At 42.2% G+C, this 16,909-nt stretch overlaps 1 protein-coding gene across 1 annotated transcript; it reads left to right on the top strand.

The window, feature by feature from the left end:
• The first annotated feature begins 1,140 nt into the window (after positions 1-1,140).
• On the top strand, positions 1,141-16,137 carry ttll10 (tubulin tyrosine ligase-like family, member 10). Its single transcript, XM_070909731.1, is given in 15 exon segments — positions 1,141-1,197; positions 1,200-1,230; positions 2,147-2,186; positions 5,820-5,825; positions 8,085-8,461; positions 8,788-8,944; positions 9,198-9,316; positions 9,568-9,688; positions 10,777-10,862; positions 12,116-12,305; positions 12,752-12,923; positions 13,508-13,648; positions 14,950-15,066; positions 15,156-15,249; positions 15,485-16,137. Coding segments are annotated over 15 exon segments (2,361 nt in total).
• Positions 16,138-16,909: the final 772 nt, after the last annotated feature.

Genomic DNA, 16,909 nt, shown 5'->3' on the forward strand with positions numbered 1-16,909 from the left:
AACAGGAGGTAACTGTAATTAGTTACATCCCCGTTGGTGACGTCACATCACATGAATCGCATTCCTGACTGGCAGAGAGCCTGTAGAGGATTCCTGCACTGGTCTGTGCATGCTTGGTGCAGTCAGACCAGATTCCTGCGCTACTGCCGGCTGTGGATGAGGAGATTCACTTAGCTGGGTTTGCCACTGGGGTGGAACAGGAGCACAACAGAGGCTAAACGGCTGTGACATACCTACAAGTGTGCTGACGTGTACAGTCTGACTGAGGCGCTGTCACACATTCATGTGTGCAGGGAACTCCTTTAACAGCCAGTCATAGTAGGAGTGGGATTTATTATAGTTTAGAAGCATTGCCAAATTAAAGTTAGATTTTTATTCATCTCCGTGGTAAAAGTTTTCCACTGCATTTTCCCCATCCTTACTATTTATGACCAGCGCCAGGGACCAACTTCAGTTCTAAGGCCAAAGCCATAGTCAAGGACATGGTTTCCTGTGTTATACTTACAGTACATGCTGTGCTCCCAACACTCCCGTCACACACTTGCATGTATTGCATATAAACAAGAAACACCAGCGTTGCCAAAATGCTAAATCACCTCACTGGTTGGAAAATGGCCTCACTTTAGAGACTCAATACAGTCTTATACAGTCCACCCAGTACCCCTATTCTTAGAAAATGTGACCTTATGTGGAATTATGTGGGTGTCATATTTCAACTGAAAATGTTATCCATCAAGGTAATGTTCTATTATATTCTATTATATTATGTGTATCATGGTGTTCGGCTGTATTTCTGAAAGGCATTAAAGGCAGAAATTCTAAATTTTGTTGCAACATAATCAGTCAGTCGTTACCACCTCAGTGTTTGAACTGAAGAATGAAGCAACATCAAACTGCCAGATAGAGAAAATGAGATGTGATGAACTTCCAGCCCCATTCACCATATTCACACGGCGGCCATTTTCATCTGATGCTACGCTCAGTGACGTCAGTTACTCGTATTATCCAACTTTTCTTTAAACATCCAGCACACATTGTAAATGATGTGTTCAGATATTTGACAACCCATGATGCTTTCCTTGCTGCCTAAACATTTACATGTCAAAAGGGAAAATGAGGGCTATTTTAGCATGCTAACATATGGTTTGGAAAAACACAATATTGCATGTAGCAACAACATTTAACAATGGCTACATTTTGTGCTCCTGGTAAGGCGTGAAAAAGGCAGAAGTGTTCGTGTCCAACCAAAGTTGGGTACGGGTTCAGGAAAAAAATGGTGTCTTTTAAAACAATTAAAATTGCCTGCTAACTAGGAACTGTTAGCAGCTACACTAGCTCATTTTACTAGCCATGACCATAGTAAATAATGAAGTAGCCGGCCATATACCCGCGCCACCTATCAGCAAGAAAAGCAACAGCAGCAACAGTTTGGAGAGGAAATAAAAGTAATATTTCTTCCGCCTATAGGCAATGTTGGATATGAATGGGTGAGTTTGTAAGTGAATAATTAGTCACACAAGATGTAGCGTTAACACATCTGAAAGAGGTGTTCATGGTAAAACTGTCAGGCTGGATGCTAGCTTAGCCTTAGCAGCCTAGGCTTAGCTTCAGCCTGTTACATTTCCTCCGTGATACACTATGGTTTGTATGTGGTTTAACTCACTGACAACATGATATAATATATATAAATATATATTCACAAGTTAAGTTGTGTAAAAATAATTTTTCACAATGTGTTTCTTTGCTATTTACTGTCACTAGTGTGTCCTTGTTTAGTTGTAGCTAGTTAGTTAGCAGAGCTTATACAGGGATGTTTGTTGTTTCAGTTGACAGAGAGAAAGGATTTGGGTTCAAATCACCTAAGTGACCCTGTAACACGTAGCCACTGAAGCTAATAGTTGCTTTACTTTCTGATAGCAATGGGTAAAATGCATCAGAAAAACAAGACAACCACTTGACTTGGCCTGTCAAATGTAACTGTGTAGTCAAAGTTGGTGTGTTAGCCTTGTGTTGCTGTTAGACATGAGGACTGGCAGGCTGAGACACTGAAGCTTAGCTAATGTACACAAACAAAGCCAGGAACAGTTGAGGCATTAGCACTCTTGTCAGTATATTTCCAATGTGTTCCTGATCTCATTTTGAACAGGTCAGGTCGTTCTGCAGAGTTGACTGCCGTCTCTTCATAAGCGCTGAATAACCGAACGGGCTCACCCTGGATGCTCAGGTACACTCACTGCATCATGCACCTCCTCTTTACTTGGCGTATTTCAAGGCTTTGTAAACGTGGAGCGTTGCTTCCTCCACCAACTCTCCGTTTCTGTCATGTTCTTGCCAAACTCTGTTATCGGTGAGTCATTTTCCACTTCAAAATCAAGCGGTATTCCTCCGGTGTCTTTTCATAGCTGTAGAGGGTGTAACCAACATACAGTACTCAATGACGTTAATCCAGGAGGTTGTCATCTGTACTCATCACATCCAGAAAACAAGCGCCATGCATGTTTCTCTGCATTTAGAGTGACAACAGGGGCTCAGCTGGGTGGGACTGCCGCAGCATTTCTCCACCATCTATCACCTGATGCTAGTGGGAAATACCAAAGCTGCATGGAGTACATGAAGTCCTTATTTATTTTAGAGCCATATCAGGGATTTTTACATTATGTATATAACATAAACCACATCTTTACCCAATGTTAAGCTACTTGGTAATGATTTTTTGATGACTAATCACTGCAATAGAGTTAAAGTGGATCTAAAAATGTCACTACGGCAAACCAAACCCTCAACAGCGCTCTAATTTGCTACATAAGCATAAAAAAAAACAGAGGAAGGAAGCCTGTGGAGGTATTCAATCAGCAAAAATAGCGCACAGACACCTCATTATGGAGTTATAAGCATAATACTCGTCTGACTTAATAACGTTTAAAAGCATGTATTTAAAATAACTAAATTAATTAAACAACTGTTTATCTGGCTTGTACATTTTCCCAAGTTAACATCAGTCTTGGTGAAATTTTGCATTTGTCACCAGTGGGAATGAGTGAATACAGACCCTGGGAACAAAATGTTGCCCCCCCTACTACAACAGCCCCCCTCTGCTTTACCGGTGTAATTCTGTAAGGAAATCATGAATAGCGGGAGAGAGAGAGACCCTATTGAGACGAGCCTTTCTTTACATCGTAACTTAACTCCATGCCTTCCACTATAACACCTTGACAAGGAGAATCCCTCCAAATAATGGGTTGTGGAGGGACACCATGGCTGCAGGCTGCATCCCTGTAATTGCTGAGCACTTCCTGGTACAGGAGGCAGTTGAGATGACATGGGAATGGGCGAGTCTCCAAAGACACACACACACACACACACACACTTTATGGTGTCACCACCCGGAGACACGCACACACACACACACACACACACACACACACACACACTTCTCATCTAATGATATATATTCATTTCCACACAACTGAATATATATTTTGTTTCCCTGATAGAAGAAATGACCCTGTTTGTGAAAACTCTTACACATTTTCACCCAGTCTTTCCCTGGGAGAGATGCAGCGATGTAGTGTATTACATGTGTGTGGTTTGTTTGGAGTAGCTGCCATGGATGAGAAGAGCCCCCACCTGCAAATCCTCAAACTTAATTTACATAAAGAAAAGAAAAGGAAAGTTAAAAAAATGTCACAGTTTAGCCCCACATGGAGATCAAATCAAAATAGGAAAGTTATTAATTAACATTTCAATTGTGATATATGTAATACAAAAAAGGGAACATACAGATAGCCACACAAAATACACAAGCACATACACGTATTCACATGTATAAATACACACACACACACACACACACACACATGCACACAGCCTCTTGGCAGATGGTGAACCATGAGGTCGACAGGGCTGTAAAACAAGCCTGTTCTCTTTGTCCACCTACGCAGCACTTTGCACAGTGTGTCTATCAGATGGCGGCTCTTTATCAAGGCGTGGCTGACACTGGCTCCACACAAAGCCTAGTTAAATAGGAATATAGTAGGCCCGCTTCTAATAACTGGGGTGCTGTGGCTGGACTCAAGCAGCTCTCTCTTATCGCTGCCATTTTGCAGTCAGACACATAAATGGGACATTCCCAGCCATGTGTGTGTGTAAATGACTGAACTGACAAGACTGCCGGGTGACTATTGCGTCCTCCTTGTAAATGTAGCCATGCGTGAAACGTGTATCAACACCACATACAACAGGGTGTGATGACTCCTAGGTTGTATTTCTTTGATATGAACCATGGAGGAACAGTTTATTGGGATTGTTAAAGTGTCATAATACTCAGTTAAAAGCAAACCACAGCCTTTAGGCCAAAGTGACTCCAAAGCACCTTGTTTATTGGACAGAATTAGAGACTTAAGGGGAGAGTCAAACCAAATCTGACTTGAAGCAACTACGCCTGTGGTCTTCACACAAAATAGCTAAACAGCTAAAAAAAAAGATGTATTGTATTGTGCTCAATCACGAAGCTTGTCCGCTGTCAACACCAGTCTCTTCTTATACCCATAAACCTTTGCATTTAACAACTTAGCACATAAACCCTGGCATTTTGGGGGGCTGTCCCCCATTTCACGAGTCACTCGGTTCAGTTTCCGTCTGGCATAACACTACAGACTTTGAGTGCTCTAAATATGTTCTAAACACTCTGCAAGGTGTGAATGCGCACTACATTGGTGTTAGGTGTATGCGTCACTCCTGGTTACCCTACTGTATGCGTAATTATACATTTGCGTGGATGCTGTGTCTAAGAGGCATCCACCCCTGTCAATTATCAGACTGTTGGGAGGAAGAGAGGAGATTATGCATAATTGCCAACTGTGGCTGGGCCTAGGTGTTTCCTCCTGAGTCAAATCACTGAGACAGAAAGGTGAAAAGTAGATTTGCCATGCGAGCAGACAAGTGCTACGTAGCTCAACTGCATACCTGCCACCGGATTTGGCACTAGACAATGTGATTAATGATAATGTCTGCCATAAAAATAATGAATCCACGAGTGATTCAGCTGGATTCATTCATGTCAAAATAAACTCACAGTACAGTTACAATACTTTACAATAATTAATCATTTTATCCCCTACTACACCTTTCCTAGAGGAAATCTTAAACTTACAGAATAGAACTTTTCTAGTCCGTGTAGATAAATAACTGTTCAGGCTCAGATGTTTATTGTGTAAAATGGAGCTATGGATGTGGGACAGCATAAGAAACAGTCAACCAGTATAAAATGTAAGGTGGACACCATCATATCTACATTAAACATTATGACACTTGGCAAAACGAATGTCACCTGCAGGATATAATGTCCCGGAAAACTGGCAAATCCATTTTGATTGACACTCATGCTCTTATGTTACCATAGGGTTCACACAACAAAGGCTTACAGGCCATCAATACTGAATGAGGCTAAACTTAGAGGTGGGTTGGGTGTGGGATACATAATCTTGAGTAGTTAGTTTGTCTTGAGCTGCTGTTGTCATAAGATTCAATCTACAAGAGGCAACTGTTGCTAAGGGTCCCATTACCCGAGTAACCGCTGATTGTTTACATTGGTCTAGAGGGTTTGCTTACTTGCAGTGTGACAGTATGGCTGATTTCAGTGGGCTAAACTGCTGACAGACCATGTGATTTCACCTCTGTCAAGTCTGTCCTTCAGTCCGTGGGTTTGCTGTTTGTCTGGGCCCTGCAGTTGGACTACAAGGTTGAGGGCACGTGCCAGAAGACGAATAGGCTGAGTAGGTTTCCATGGAGTCTGGCTGTCCATGCGTGTGACGCTGGAGTTGCAGGTAAACCCCCTTTGCTTCTAAATGTAGCTACAATAAGTAGTTCAGCTATTTCTAGATGGCACATTTTCTTCACATGACATTTTCTTTTTAAGTTTTTAGATTTCGCAGGTTGGTCAAACGTTATATTACATTTCAATAGTTCAAATAATAAACAGACTAAAAAACAGGCCATAAGTTTAAAGCCGCTAGCAGGAGTTAGCAACCCCAAGAGGCTGAAATGTTCATTAAACCAAACAAAACTGTTCTAAACAACATACCTAGCTACATCTAAACAAAGAGTTTTACCAGTAGTGAGCCTTAACATGTAAGCTTTGTTCTGATGGAGGCGCTAGAGGAAAGACAATGGGGTCTTTCTACTACAGTGGGAACACGAAGGTGCATATTTCATACTATACTCATCATCAGAAGGGCAGACCAGCTGCATAGAATTCGTAATATTTTCTTATTAGCCCAAAGCACAAAGTACAGCTGGGTCTCGGGCAGTGTATTTGATCTGTTCGAGTTTAAGATGGGACATTACTTCCTTCACCCCAGTGCTTGTAAGATGGTGGCAGAGCTTTCTTCCAACTAAGGAGTATCAGACGTCTAGCAAGTAAGGTAGAGAATGCTATAGGCTCGGCCTGTTGCGTTGTTATTGGTGTCTCTTGCGAGACTATACCAAACAATGCGTCAATGACCGTATTACACATACACGAGAAGGTATTAAATATACCTGTCCAAAATGGGATCAGTTTGGGACATAACCAAAACATGTGACTAAGGCTAGCTGGGTCTTGACTGTACCTGATGCGGACTAAGCCAGGGTAGAGTTTGGCCAGTTTACTTAGATAGATGTAACTTATGCAAGTTATGCAAAAACTTAAACTGCAACAGCCCATGTCTAAGTGATTAAGTGATGGGGCCTATCATATAATACAGGCACCAGACCCCCGCCAACTGGATCCATTTTTAAACATTCATCTATCCAGGTATCGTTCGAGGAACATGTTTGTTCCAAATAATGGAATGACATTTGTTGCTCTTTGAAATGTATGGGGAATAGAACGCTTGGTTATATTTAGCTTAAATCCTGACACCTGCCCAAACTTGGTGATAAGGTCTAGAGCAATCGGTATAGTAGTATATGGATCTGAAAGAAAAGATCGTCTGAGTAAAGTGATAATTTATGCAATTATCCCCCCATTTGCACTCCAACTAGACTAGTGATCCCTTATTTTGTGCCGCGGAAAAGAGGAAAATACTTATAGATATTATCCTATTTTCCGTACTGAGACTTGAGGCGCTGTATATAGAATCTTGATCCATGCACAGAAAGTAGGGCCAAAGCCAAACCTCTCAAGCGCAGTGAACAGGTAGTTGCACTCAATTCTGTCAAGTGCTTTCTGTGCATCTAAGGAAAATATAAGCTCAGGTTCATTGTTCATTGCTGGGTTGATAGATAACATTGAATACACGGCGAAGGTTACTTGATAACTGTCTACCTACTATGAAACACGTCTGATCTGGATGTATCATTGCATAATCTGTTAAAGTTATATTTCTTTCCAATCCAGATTTGTTGGATTCATCCAAGGAGGGCATTTCCAATTTACTAAAGAAGTCATCTACTAATTCTTTGTTACTCGCCTCTGAGGTAGACAAGTTTTCATAGAAAGACTCTGTAACAATATTACCTCCCTGATTTTTACTGCAGATATAAAACCTGCTGTTGCCGAATGTTTAAGTTGACACATGAGCTTACTGGCGTGCTCCCCATGTTCATAGAAATTATGATGTGATTCCGCATTAAGGTCTTTAGCGTTATCATCAGTCAGGGAGTCAAATTCTGTCTGAAGTGAAATTCTCAGAGGGTGACGTCGAGTGTAATCGGTCAACTAGCGTTATATGATATCACTTGTCCCCTTACATATAGATGGAAAGTTAAGGCGTCTGCACATGAATTTTGTGCCAATTCACCCTCTAGATGTTGAGCTATTTCACTGGTGAAAGTGAAAACTATGGCATGTGATACCACCAGAGGAAAGTCAGGGGATCAACAAAGTCATTGAAATACTTGTGTCTGAAGCAAAGTGATGGACCGACTGAACAACAGACTGACATAGCCGTCCCTAGAGCAATGATTTTAATGAAAATAATCTCCTGTGACCGTACCAAACATGTAGAGTACTATTAGTACTGGTTCTCTTCTTCTCCTCCTCTCATACTCCAACAGATCTTCAGTGTACTATGACTCACAATAAAAACAAATTCTGACTACAGTGTCCCTGCGCACCCAAAAACTGTCCACCTGTCCTCGCATATTGGAACATTTCTAGCCACCGACAACAATCTGCGAGAGCACGAGGTCATGTCATCTGAGTGCTGGGTGGAGCCCTGCAGTGAGGGCGAGGCAGAGGAGACCAGGCTGGAGAAGCAACAAGCGGAAGAGGCGGAGAAGGAGGAAGTGGAGGTTCCCTGCGGGGACAACCAGCCCGCTGGAAGCCTGAGGCAGGAGGAGCCAGGAGGAGAACGGCTTCCATCACCTGACCATAGTGGCATGCAGGAAGTGACATCAGGGAGGGAGGGGAGGCAGACTCAGGAAAAGAGAGACAGGTTTTCCTACATGACTGTCAACAAGGAAAGCCAGGATGGTAAGGGTCAGGTGTGTGGAGGGAAAAGTGGGACGTCAAACGTGTTGTCATTTGTTCTTTCCATATGTTGATCCTTTATTGCAGCGTAACAAAATACAACACAGCACATTTCAGCGCTGTAAAAGGCAATTCCCATTCAGAATCATTCTCTTATAGTCTTTGAGGCGGATGGTAGTTTTTCCAAGGGTTGTTGTGTATTCCACTGATATTTTTAACTGTGCATCCATCGAAGTTCATCAACACAATTTACACGTGATAGAGCTTAAGTTTTTTCGTGAATGTATGAGTGACTGCGTGCATGCATGATTTATGTGTGTTTATGACTGTAAAAGTATCAGGTGCGTGCATGGTGGAGCGATACCTTCAGAGGTCCTACCCCAGGGGCTTGTCGACCTGCTCCTACCCAGACAGGGACAGGGAGCGGCGGGTAGAGGAGCCCCGGGGGCCTGGGCCTTTCTACTTCTTTGGAGGAGCCAACGGGGCTGAAATGTAAGTAGAGAAATATGAAATAGAGAATGTGAAGGGTGTCAATAAGGTGTTGGATTTTAGGTATTTCAAAAAATGTGATCACATTCAAAATAATGCTTTAGAAAGCTGATGACTTATAAGGAGAAATGCCACTTTCATGCTCGCAGAAAACATCATTCACCTGCTGTATGTTTTGTTTCAGTCTCTTTACCTGTGCATTGTTGTGTGATTAAAGCAGAAGTGGGATTGATTTGATCTGGGACTTTTCCCTCAGAGTGAGCAGTTACTGTGAGAGCAGGGGATGGAAGAGGATTCACAACAAGCACAGGGAGGATTTCAAACTCAAGTGGTGTGAGACCAAATCACCAGCCAACTACTGTAACTTCAGAAAAGGTTCAATAATTACTATATCAATCACAGGACGTAGTGTTATATTTTACTATATATTGTAAAAAACAAAAAAAAAAAATTACAGCGGTGTTACCTAATCTAAGGAAAGGGAAAAAATGGACTGTATCTCAAAAATATAACTGATGTTTCATTTCTTGTTTCATTTCTGTTCTCATTTTGCTTGTAGTAGAAAAGAGGTTTACTGCCTCCCACTGACAGAGAGAAAACTTGAAATGCTCATGTGCTGTTCCCAGGTGAACAGTTGGTTTACCAGATTCCCAACAACAAGGTGCTCACCACTAAGATCGGCCTGCTCAGCAGTCTGCGGGAGTATGAGCGAGTCAGCAGCAAAGTCAGCCACAGTCGAGGACTGAGGTGATGTGTGCCTTTGCCTGCTGTTCATTTCTTATCCAGACAGGTTGTGTGTATTAAGAGTAGACCGATATAACAGTCTACTTCCCTCACAAAATTTATAGTTGTGTCACAAATCTCCTAGCAACCATCTGGCATCTGGCCATGGAGGTTCAATAGCGGCCCGGCTCTGCAAATCCAGAGTGAAAGACGTATCAACCTGTGATACTATTTAATAAACACGGCCAAATTGCATCATCAGAAATCAGGCCTCCCATTTCAATCATACAAGCTTGGCAATGAGCATTATGTGTCAATTATATAAACTATTTCAGTGGTTAATCATTTCTTGTAAATGAATACACTCTTTTAACTAATGCGTGATATTTGAGTCGTGTGTGTACAAAGACAAACATGTATTAAATTACCACGAATTGATTGTACAGACACTCACATACAGTACAAGTAGGTTTCACTAAAGTAATTAATTAGGCTACTGCCTGACCTATATATATAATTACTTACAGATGAACCTACTGGTCTTTGGATAATAAACAATTCATGTAATGGACCTCACTGGTACAGTGGTAATACTGTGTTAGTTCATTCCCAACAAGTACAACGTACTTTATATTACTTCTTGGGATTTCCCAAATCATAATTTCTGAATGCGTGTGTCCTACAGTCCAGGCAGCCACTGACTTCCATTCTTTTGGAAAATCAGTTTTCAGAGACGTAAAACTTGCTTGAGTTAATCCATCACAGTGAACATTATGTCTGGGATTTGAAATCAATCTGCGCTCACGGTACAGATGTCGTGTCTACAACTCAATGACAACATAACTGTTCAAACATTAAAAGCAAACATGACGATTACTGTAGTGGATTATCAAACTCATGTAAATTCTCATATTGTAGACAAATACATTAATAGGAAAACGTGCCACGTTCTGTAGTTTAAACATAAAGGTTTTTTTTGTTATTTATCTAAAATAACTTTCTCAGGCAGCTTTGATTTTCAATACATGATTTTTCTCATCCTTCCCTTGTGGCATTTTCAAACAGATGAGCCGTTCATTTGGACTTCCTCTTTGTTGTGTTTTACTTCACAGGGCGCTGAAAATGGAAGAGTTCATTCCCACTACCTTCCGCATGGATGTGAGGGAAGAGAGGGAGGCTTTCTTTGCCCAGCAGGAGGGTAAAAATGCCCAAACATCTCACTCACATTAACCTCTGACACATTAATATCCTGATGCAACAACAACACAACACTGGTACAACTGGATTAGTGTTTAGTTAGCGTGCTTCAGAACAGAGTTTGCGCTTGGCAGTGTTAAGACAACAGTTGCCTTGGTGATTGTTTAATCAAGAGGTTGAGGACGTTGGAAAATAATGCACTTCACCTCCCATAAGCCCTGATAAAATCACCAGGGGAACATGCTGTTGCCATAGAGATGAGTCAGCAGAGGGCAGGGCTGAGACACAAACACGAGGAGAAACGCTCAGCAGGATGTGGATGTAGAGCTGCTGCAGCACTGGACAGGACAGAGACCCATACAACACCTTTAATACCAAAACTGAAATACGTCACGATTCTAAGGACTGGATATGAAATGATCCACTGGTTTCTGTGTTGTTTACAGACACACAGCATTATGATAAGTGGTGTGTACAGGTTATGACAAACATGGTTATCACTAAGTAAACAGGAGAGAGACACAGACAGCTGGTTTAGATCTCTGGGTGACGGATGAATCTGTGGAAAAGAAGACCAGAGAACATGTAACATAGTAATGAGAGAATAAAAAAAACTGACTGAAACACTGTCTGAAATCTCTCCCTCCTTCACTAAATACTGAATATTTTATTATACAGGAAATTGAGATTTCGGGCACCTATAACTCAGAAATGGTACGGTCCAGACCTGCTCTATGAAAAGAGCTCTGAGACAACTTCTGTCATGATTTGATGCTATACAGATAAAATTGAAATTGAACATAACTTCAGTGATATCGAGACTTACTGAAAGTTGCAAAACCTCAAAGTGAGTATTAAAAGGAGAAGTGAAAGTCCTGCACTCATAAGTATTAGATGCAAAGTGTTGAGAGTGTTACATTATATTGTAGGATTATATACTGACATACTGATATTACTGTCAACATGTAAGCAGCATTTTAATGTTGTAGCTGGTGGAGGTGAGGCTAATTGGAAGTACTTTACATACTGTTGGGTAGTTTGATTGATAGCAATGCATCGTATTTTATAAGCACTCGTTGTCATTCATAGAATAAAGACGGGAATATAAAACAGGATAAAACAGAACAGAAAGAAATACTTTAACAAGACACCACAGAATGCAACAGAAAAACCTGGGAAGTCTCATTCATAGTAGGACTTAGTAATTCGTACCTGTACGTGTCACATAAGTTTGTTGATTGACCTGATTGCCAGGTGTGAGCAACAATGAGAGTCATATGTGGATCTGTAAGCCCACGGGTCTGAACCAGGGCAGAGGGATCTTTCTGCTGAAGAGCCAGGAAGACGTAGCCGCCTTCAGACTGAAGCTGCAGCACACGGAGGACAGCCAGGCCAACAGGAGGACACACCACCACCGCCAGCCTCAGGCTCGCATTGTCCAGTGGTGGGTGAACATGTGCAACTGTTGGGTTGTCAAAATGAATATCATGAAACATTTGTTTCTCCAAAAATGGAAGTAGGAAAGTAACTTGTTGACTTCTGACGTCGGGGCATGAGTCTGAGGTTTTCAGAGGGTTTGGAGAGTTTTGTTTATTTATTTTTATTTTTTTACAATTTACACACTCCTAGAGAGCCATTTAATCATTCAGTTGTTAAAACATACAAATCAAGGTTTTTACCTCAACGTTGAATACTAATAGCACCCGGGAACATACAAGGTGGCATACTAAAAGTTCTAGTAAATGGGTATGCCACTTATTGGGAATATTTGACCATCTGAGACTATTTAGACAAATTTGTCTTGGCAATTGTCTGTCATACTACAAATGACAAATCACACTTTCCATAGAAACGTTGATGTAGCTCTTGAAACTGACATTTTGCCCTCAGTTACATCCAGAGGCCGCTGCTCCTGAAGGGGAAAAAGTTTGACGTGCGCTCTTACCTTCTGATTGCCTGCACTGCACCGTACGTGGTCTTCTTTCGCCACGGATATGTCCGACTGACCTGCGACCTGTACGACCCCAGCTCCAACAACCTCTCTGCCCACCTGACGAATCAAGTACGCCTTAATGTTGTGCAGAATCTGGCATGTCAACGTTTAGAGGACAGGTTCACAATTGAAACAGGTTTCGTTGCTGTAATCATTCCTCCTGCTCATTCTGGCCTGATGGGGGACAAATCCGCAGTCCTCATCCTGTGCAAAAATATGCTCCAATTTTTTTATCAGACGTTAATATGAGGCTTCAACAGTCAAGACAAATCAAGTGGATTACAGTACAGATTTGTCAGTCAATGAGGGAATGTTTAAAGGCACTCTGTCATTCATTCACCAGCTTGATACAAAATCATAGCTTTTGATACTCTGGGTTTGGCTTTCAGTGGAGAATATTTGACGCGCATGTTAACTGTAACCAGTTTAAGGCCTAATGTTTACCATTTGTCTTAACTCCCTCACTCAAATGAGGGACAAAATCATCTATGATGATATTGGAGAGATATCTGCATCCCATCCCTCTTTACCTTATTTGTCCCCATCATTTCCAGAGAGGCTGAATAGATCAGGCATTAGCTGTGGCACTAACTGTGTCTCTGCCCCTGCTGACTGCTTCATGTGTCTCTGGTCCCCCTGCTGTCCGTCTCCAGTACATGCAGAAGAAGAACCCTCTGTACAGCCAGCTAAAAGAGGATACTGTGTGGTCCATGGAGAGCTTCAACAACTACGTCAACGACAGGTTTCGGGTTGCCAAGGGTCTGCCCAGGGACTGGGTGCTGGGCGCCTTTGCAGTGAGTGCTGCTGCTGTGTGTTGTAGCGCTCGGGGACCAATTACCATTATAATGATGGCAGTTGGCGCTTGCAGCTAATTGAGATCGTGGTTAGGCCTGGATGATCTCATTCCTGTCTGAGGATACATCATGTTATTACTGAAAGGAAATATCACATGTGCTGTTTGGTGGTTGTTTTTATCCGTAGCGCCTTACAGTGCAACAAACAGTACAATGTACATTTGAATCATTTTTATAATGGATTGCACCTGTTAGAATGAAACCATAGACACATTGAAGTATATACAGCGAACCACAACGCGGCTGTTTGGTTTAACAGAAACCTATTGTATCACAAACATAAGTCTATATGGGACTTAGTCGATAAAACTGAACACACTTAGAGAAAGAATCAAGTCTGTTATTGAAACGCTTATGCCATTAGAATTATTTGAAAAATAACAATTCTACGCGTCATGACAATAACTATTATTAATGGCAGATTTATTAAAGGGGCACCCCACGTATTTTTCATATCAAAGTCAATTTACTAATAACAGCTGCGTAATGTCTTCTGTGAGTCTAGAAGAGTCTCGTCAAGTCTGAGAGAATTACTCCACATTTCCAACAGAAAGCCTGCATTAAACATTGCTGTCAAGACGCTATCAAGTTGCATTATGGGATGTGTAGGATTGAGTGATTTTGGAGTTTAAATCATATTATATACACCGCTGCTGCTTTGATTTCTTTCCATTTCTTTCTGTTGGAATTCCAGCTGTATGGAAGTGCAATACTAATGTCCCAATGTGGATGTCCAACTTTTAATATTCCTGCACTAACCCTACTACAATGTAGCTAGCCATTTTAAACATACTCTTCTGTCAGATGATAATAAGATTTTAAGATAATGTGACACTACGATTAGTGAGAAACATGAATAAGCTTAAAGCTTTGTATATACTCCACTAAGTGTTTTAGCTTCTTATAGCTTGTTGTTTTGTTGTCAGTTATATTCACCAGGTGGCCATATGCCTCCACATGAATGGTAACATTGCTGCACCTCTGCTGAATGTGTAACTAGGCAGTTGTTTGCCATAACAACTATATACGGCGTTAATACCTCAATGCTGTGTTTACACCTTGTTCTTCTGCCCCCAAGTGGCCAGAAAAAGCCAATGAATGCAGCTAAATTGTTTCAACACAAAGCCGGTCATGAAGAAATCCAGCCACACATTCTCAGACATTGTTATGAAGAGCTGCAGACCTCCATAAAGAATGATGGATTGACTGACTGACGGTTGTTTTTCCTTTCCACACATCAGAAGCGCATGCAGCAGATCATGATGCAGTGTTTCTTTGCAGTCAAATCCAAGTTAGACTGCCGACTGGGCTTCTTTGACTTGATTGGCTGTGACTTCATGGTGGATGAGGACTTCAAGGTGGGCGAGACGCTGCTGAACATCTGAATGGTTGGCGGTCAGTGGTCAACATGTGTATTAATGTGCATGTCTTTGTGTGTTCCTAACAGGTGTGGCTGCTGGAGATGAACTGTAATCCAGCTCTCCATACCAACTGTGGAGTGCTGACGGAGGTGATACCCAGCACTGTTGTGGAGACACTGGGTGAGCTTGCATTATTACCAGCTGATCACATCCATACAGCTATAAAAACTCAGAGTTCAGTAGATGTTTAAAAAAGTAAATTAACAAAAATGTTCTCACCTCATTTCACTCTACGCATGGTGCAGTAATAGTTCCCTTTATTAAATATGTCACTGAATATGCTCAACAGGCCGATGTGTGATACCACCCAACATGTTGTTTTCATCTGCTGTCACTCCTTCATGCTCTTCTCTAGATTTAACCCTTGAGATCTTCAACAAGTGTCGTCTCAAGCAGAGGGTTCTTCCTCTGGCCAGTCAGAGGGAGTTTGTGCTGCTGTACAATGGAACCTTTCCTCCTGATTCAGCGCCAGCCTGCGGCAAGAGTAGCACAGGCAGCGAATCCAACCAGAAAAGCACCAAAAAGACCCGAAAGACTGAACCCAAAATTGTGCCCTCAGCATCTCCTGATAATTCTGTCTCAGCGAGCAGTGAAGGAAGAGGTAGCTCAAAGTCTGGCCATCCTTCCACCACCTCACCTCAAAGCTCTCTGTCAGTTCAGGGACCTTCACTGTTACACAGCAGCAGCATACAAACTGTTAGGAGCAAGAACCCCAGGCCTCGGGTCGAGCTCAAGGCCAGCAAATGCACTCTGCGTCATCATTCCAAGGCCGCAGACGACGCAAGGCGCTCTACGACTCAGCAGAGGACGAGGATCGTGTCGCTGTCATCACCGGCGCTGAGTGAAGGGATCTCCGTCTGTGGCTCTCCGGAGACAACGACAGCGTTCCCACCTCGCCCTGCACCTCCTGTGTGTGGGAACGAATGTGAGAGAGGAGAGGAACCCGGTGAAGAAGCGCTCAGAGAAGACACAAACAGCTGAGTTTACCAGACGAAGGAGAAACTTTGAGGCATTATATGCAAACAGCTGGGATCTAAAGAGCGTTGCCTAAGAGAAAATGATCTACACCTCGGACATCTCGTGCTGTTTTACTCTCTTTCTCTTTACTAAATTCTGAGAAATACTTAGAACGTATAATGTGTTTAATGTGACAATAAAGATTCTATCTCTTGAATAATGATAACTGGGTTCATTTTACTGTTGGTTGTGAGGAATATGCTGTAAAGAGCACCTTTGATTGAGCTTTTTATCTAGTGGTAGACTCAAGGCACAAATCAACAGCTCTAGCTAATGGATAATGCATCCATTACAGTTGCGTCACATCACAGAAACGGCTCCTGCCCCGTGGAAAGCCCAGACACACTCAGACGTGATTGTGCATGACCCTCCCACCATCTTACCGTAAGACTAATCAGGAAGCTCAACACAAGGCTCCACTGTACAGTTGTTGTGGCTTGTTGTTTTGACTGCAGTCCGTCACCTCTCCGTTTCACAACACATAATTATTATTACTTATGCCCGTTCCATATTCCGGCTCTGTGCGTGTGCACACAGGCAGGCATGGTCCCATCTTTCCCAACAGGGTGCTTGCTTCATCCACATGCTTCTCAACGAGGAGGCTGAGGGCATCAGAGGACATTTTTCGAATGACAGTAGAGCCAGTTTTTATTTGTCATGCTGAAGCGTCAGCAGGTTCCCAGTGTGAGTTGAGAGTGTTGAACAACCAAAGTGAGGAAGCTGCTCTTTTCTCTGCAGACAGCCAACTGACAGGAAGGAAGGA

The sequence above is a fragment of the Enoplosus armatus genome, chromosome 8, assembly GCF_043641665.1.
Source record: "Enoplosus armatus isolate fEnoArm2 chromosome 8, fEnoArm2.hap1, whole genome shotgun sequence".
Classification (NCBI taxonomy): Eukaryota; Metazoa; Chordata; class Actinopteri; order Centrarchiformes; family Enoplosidae; genus Enoplosus; species Enoplosus armatus.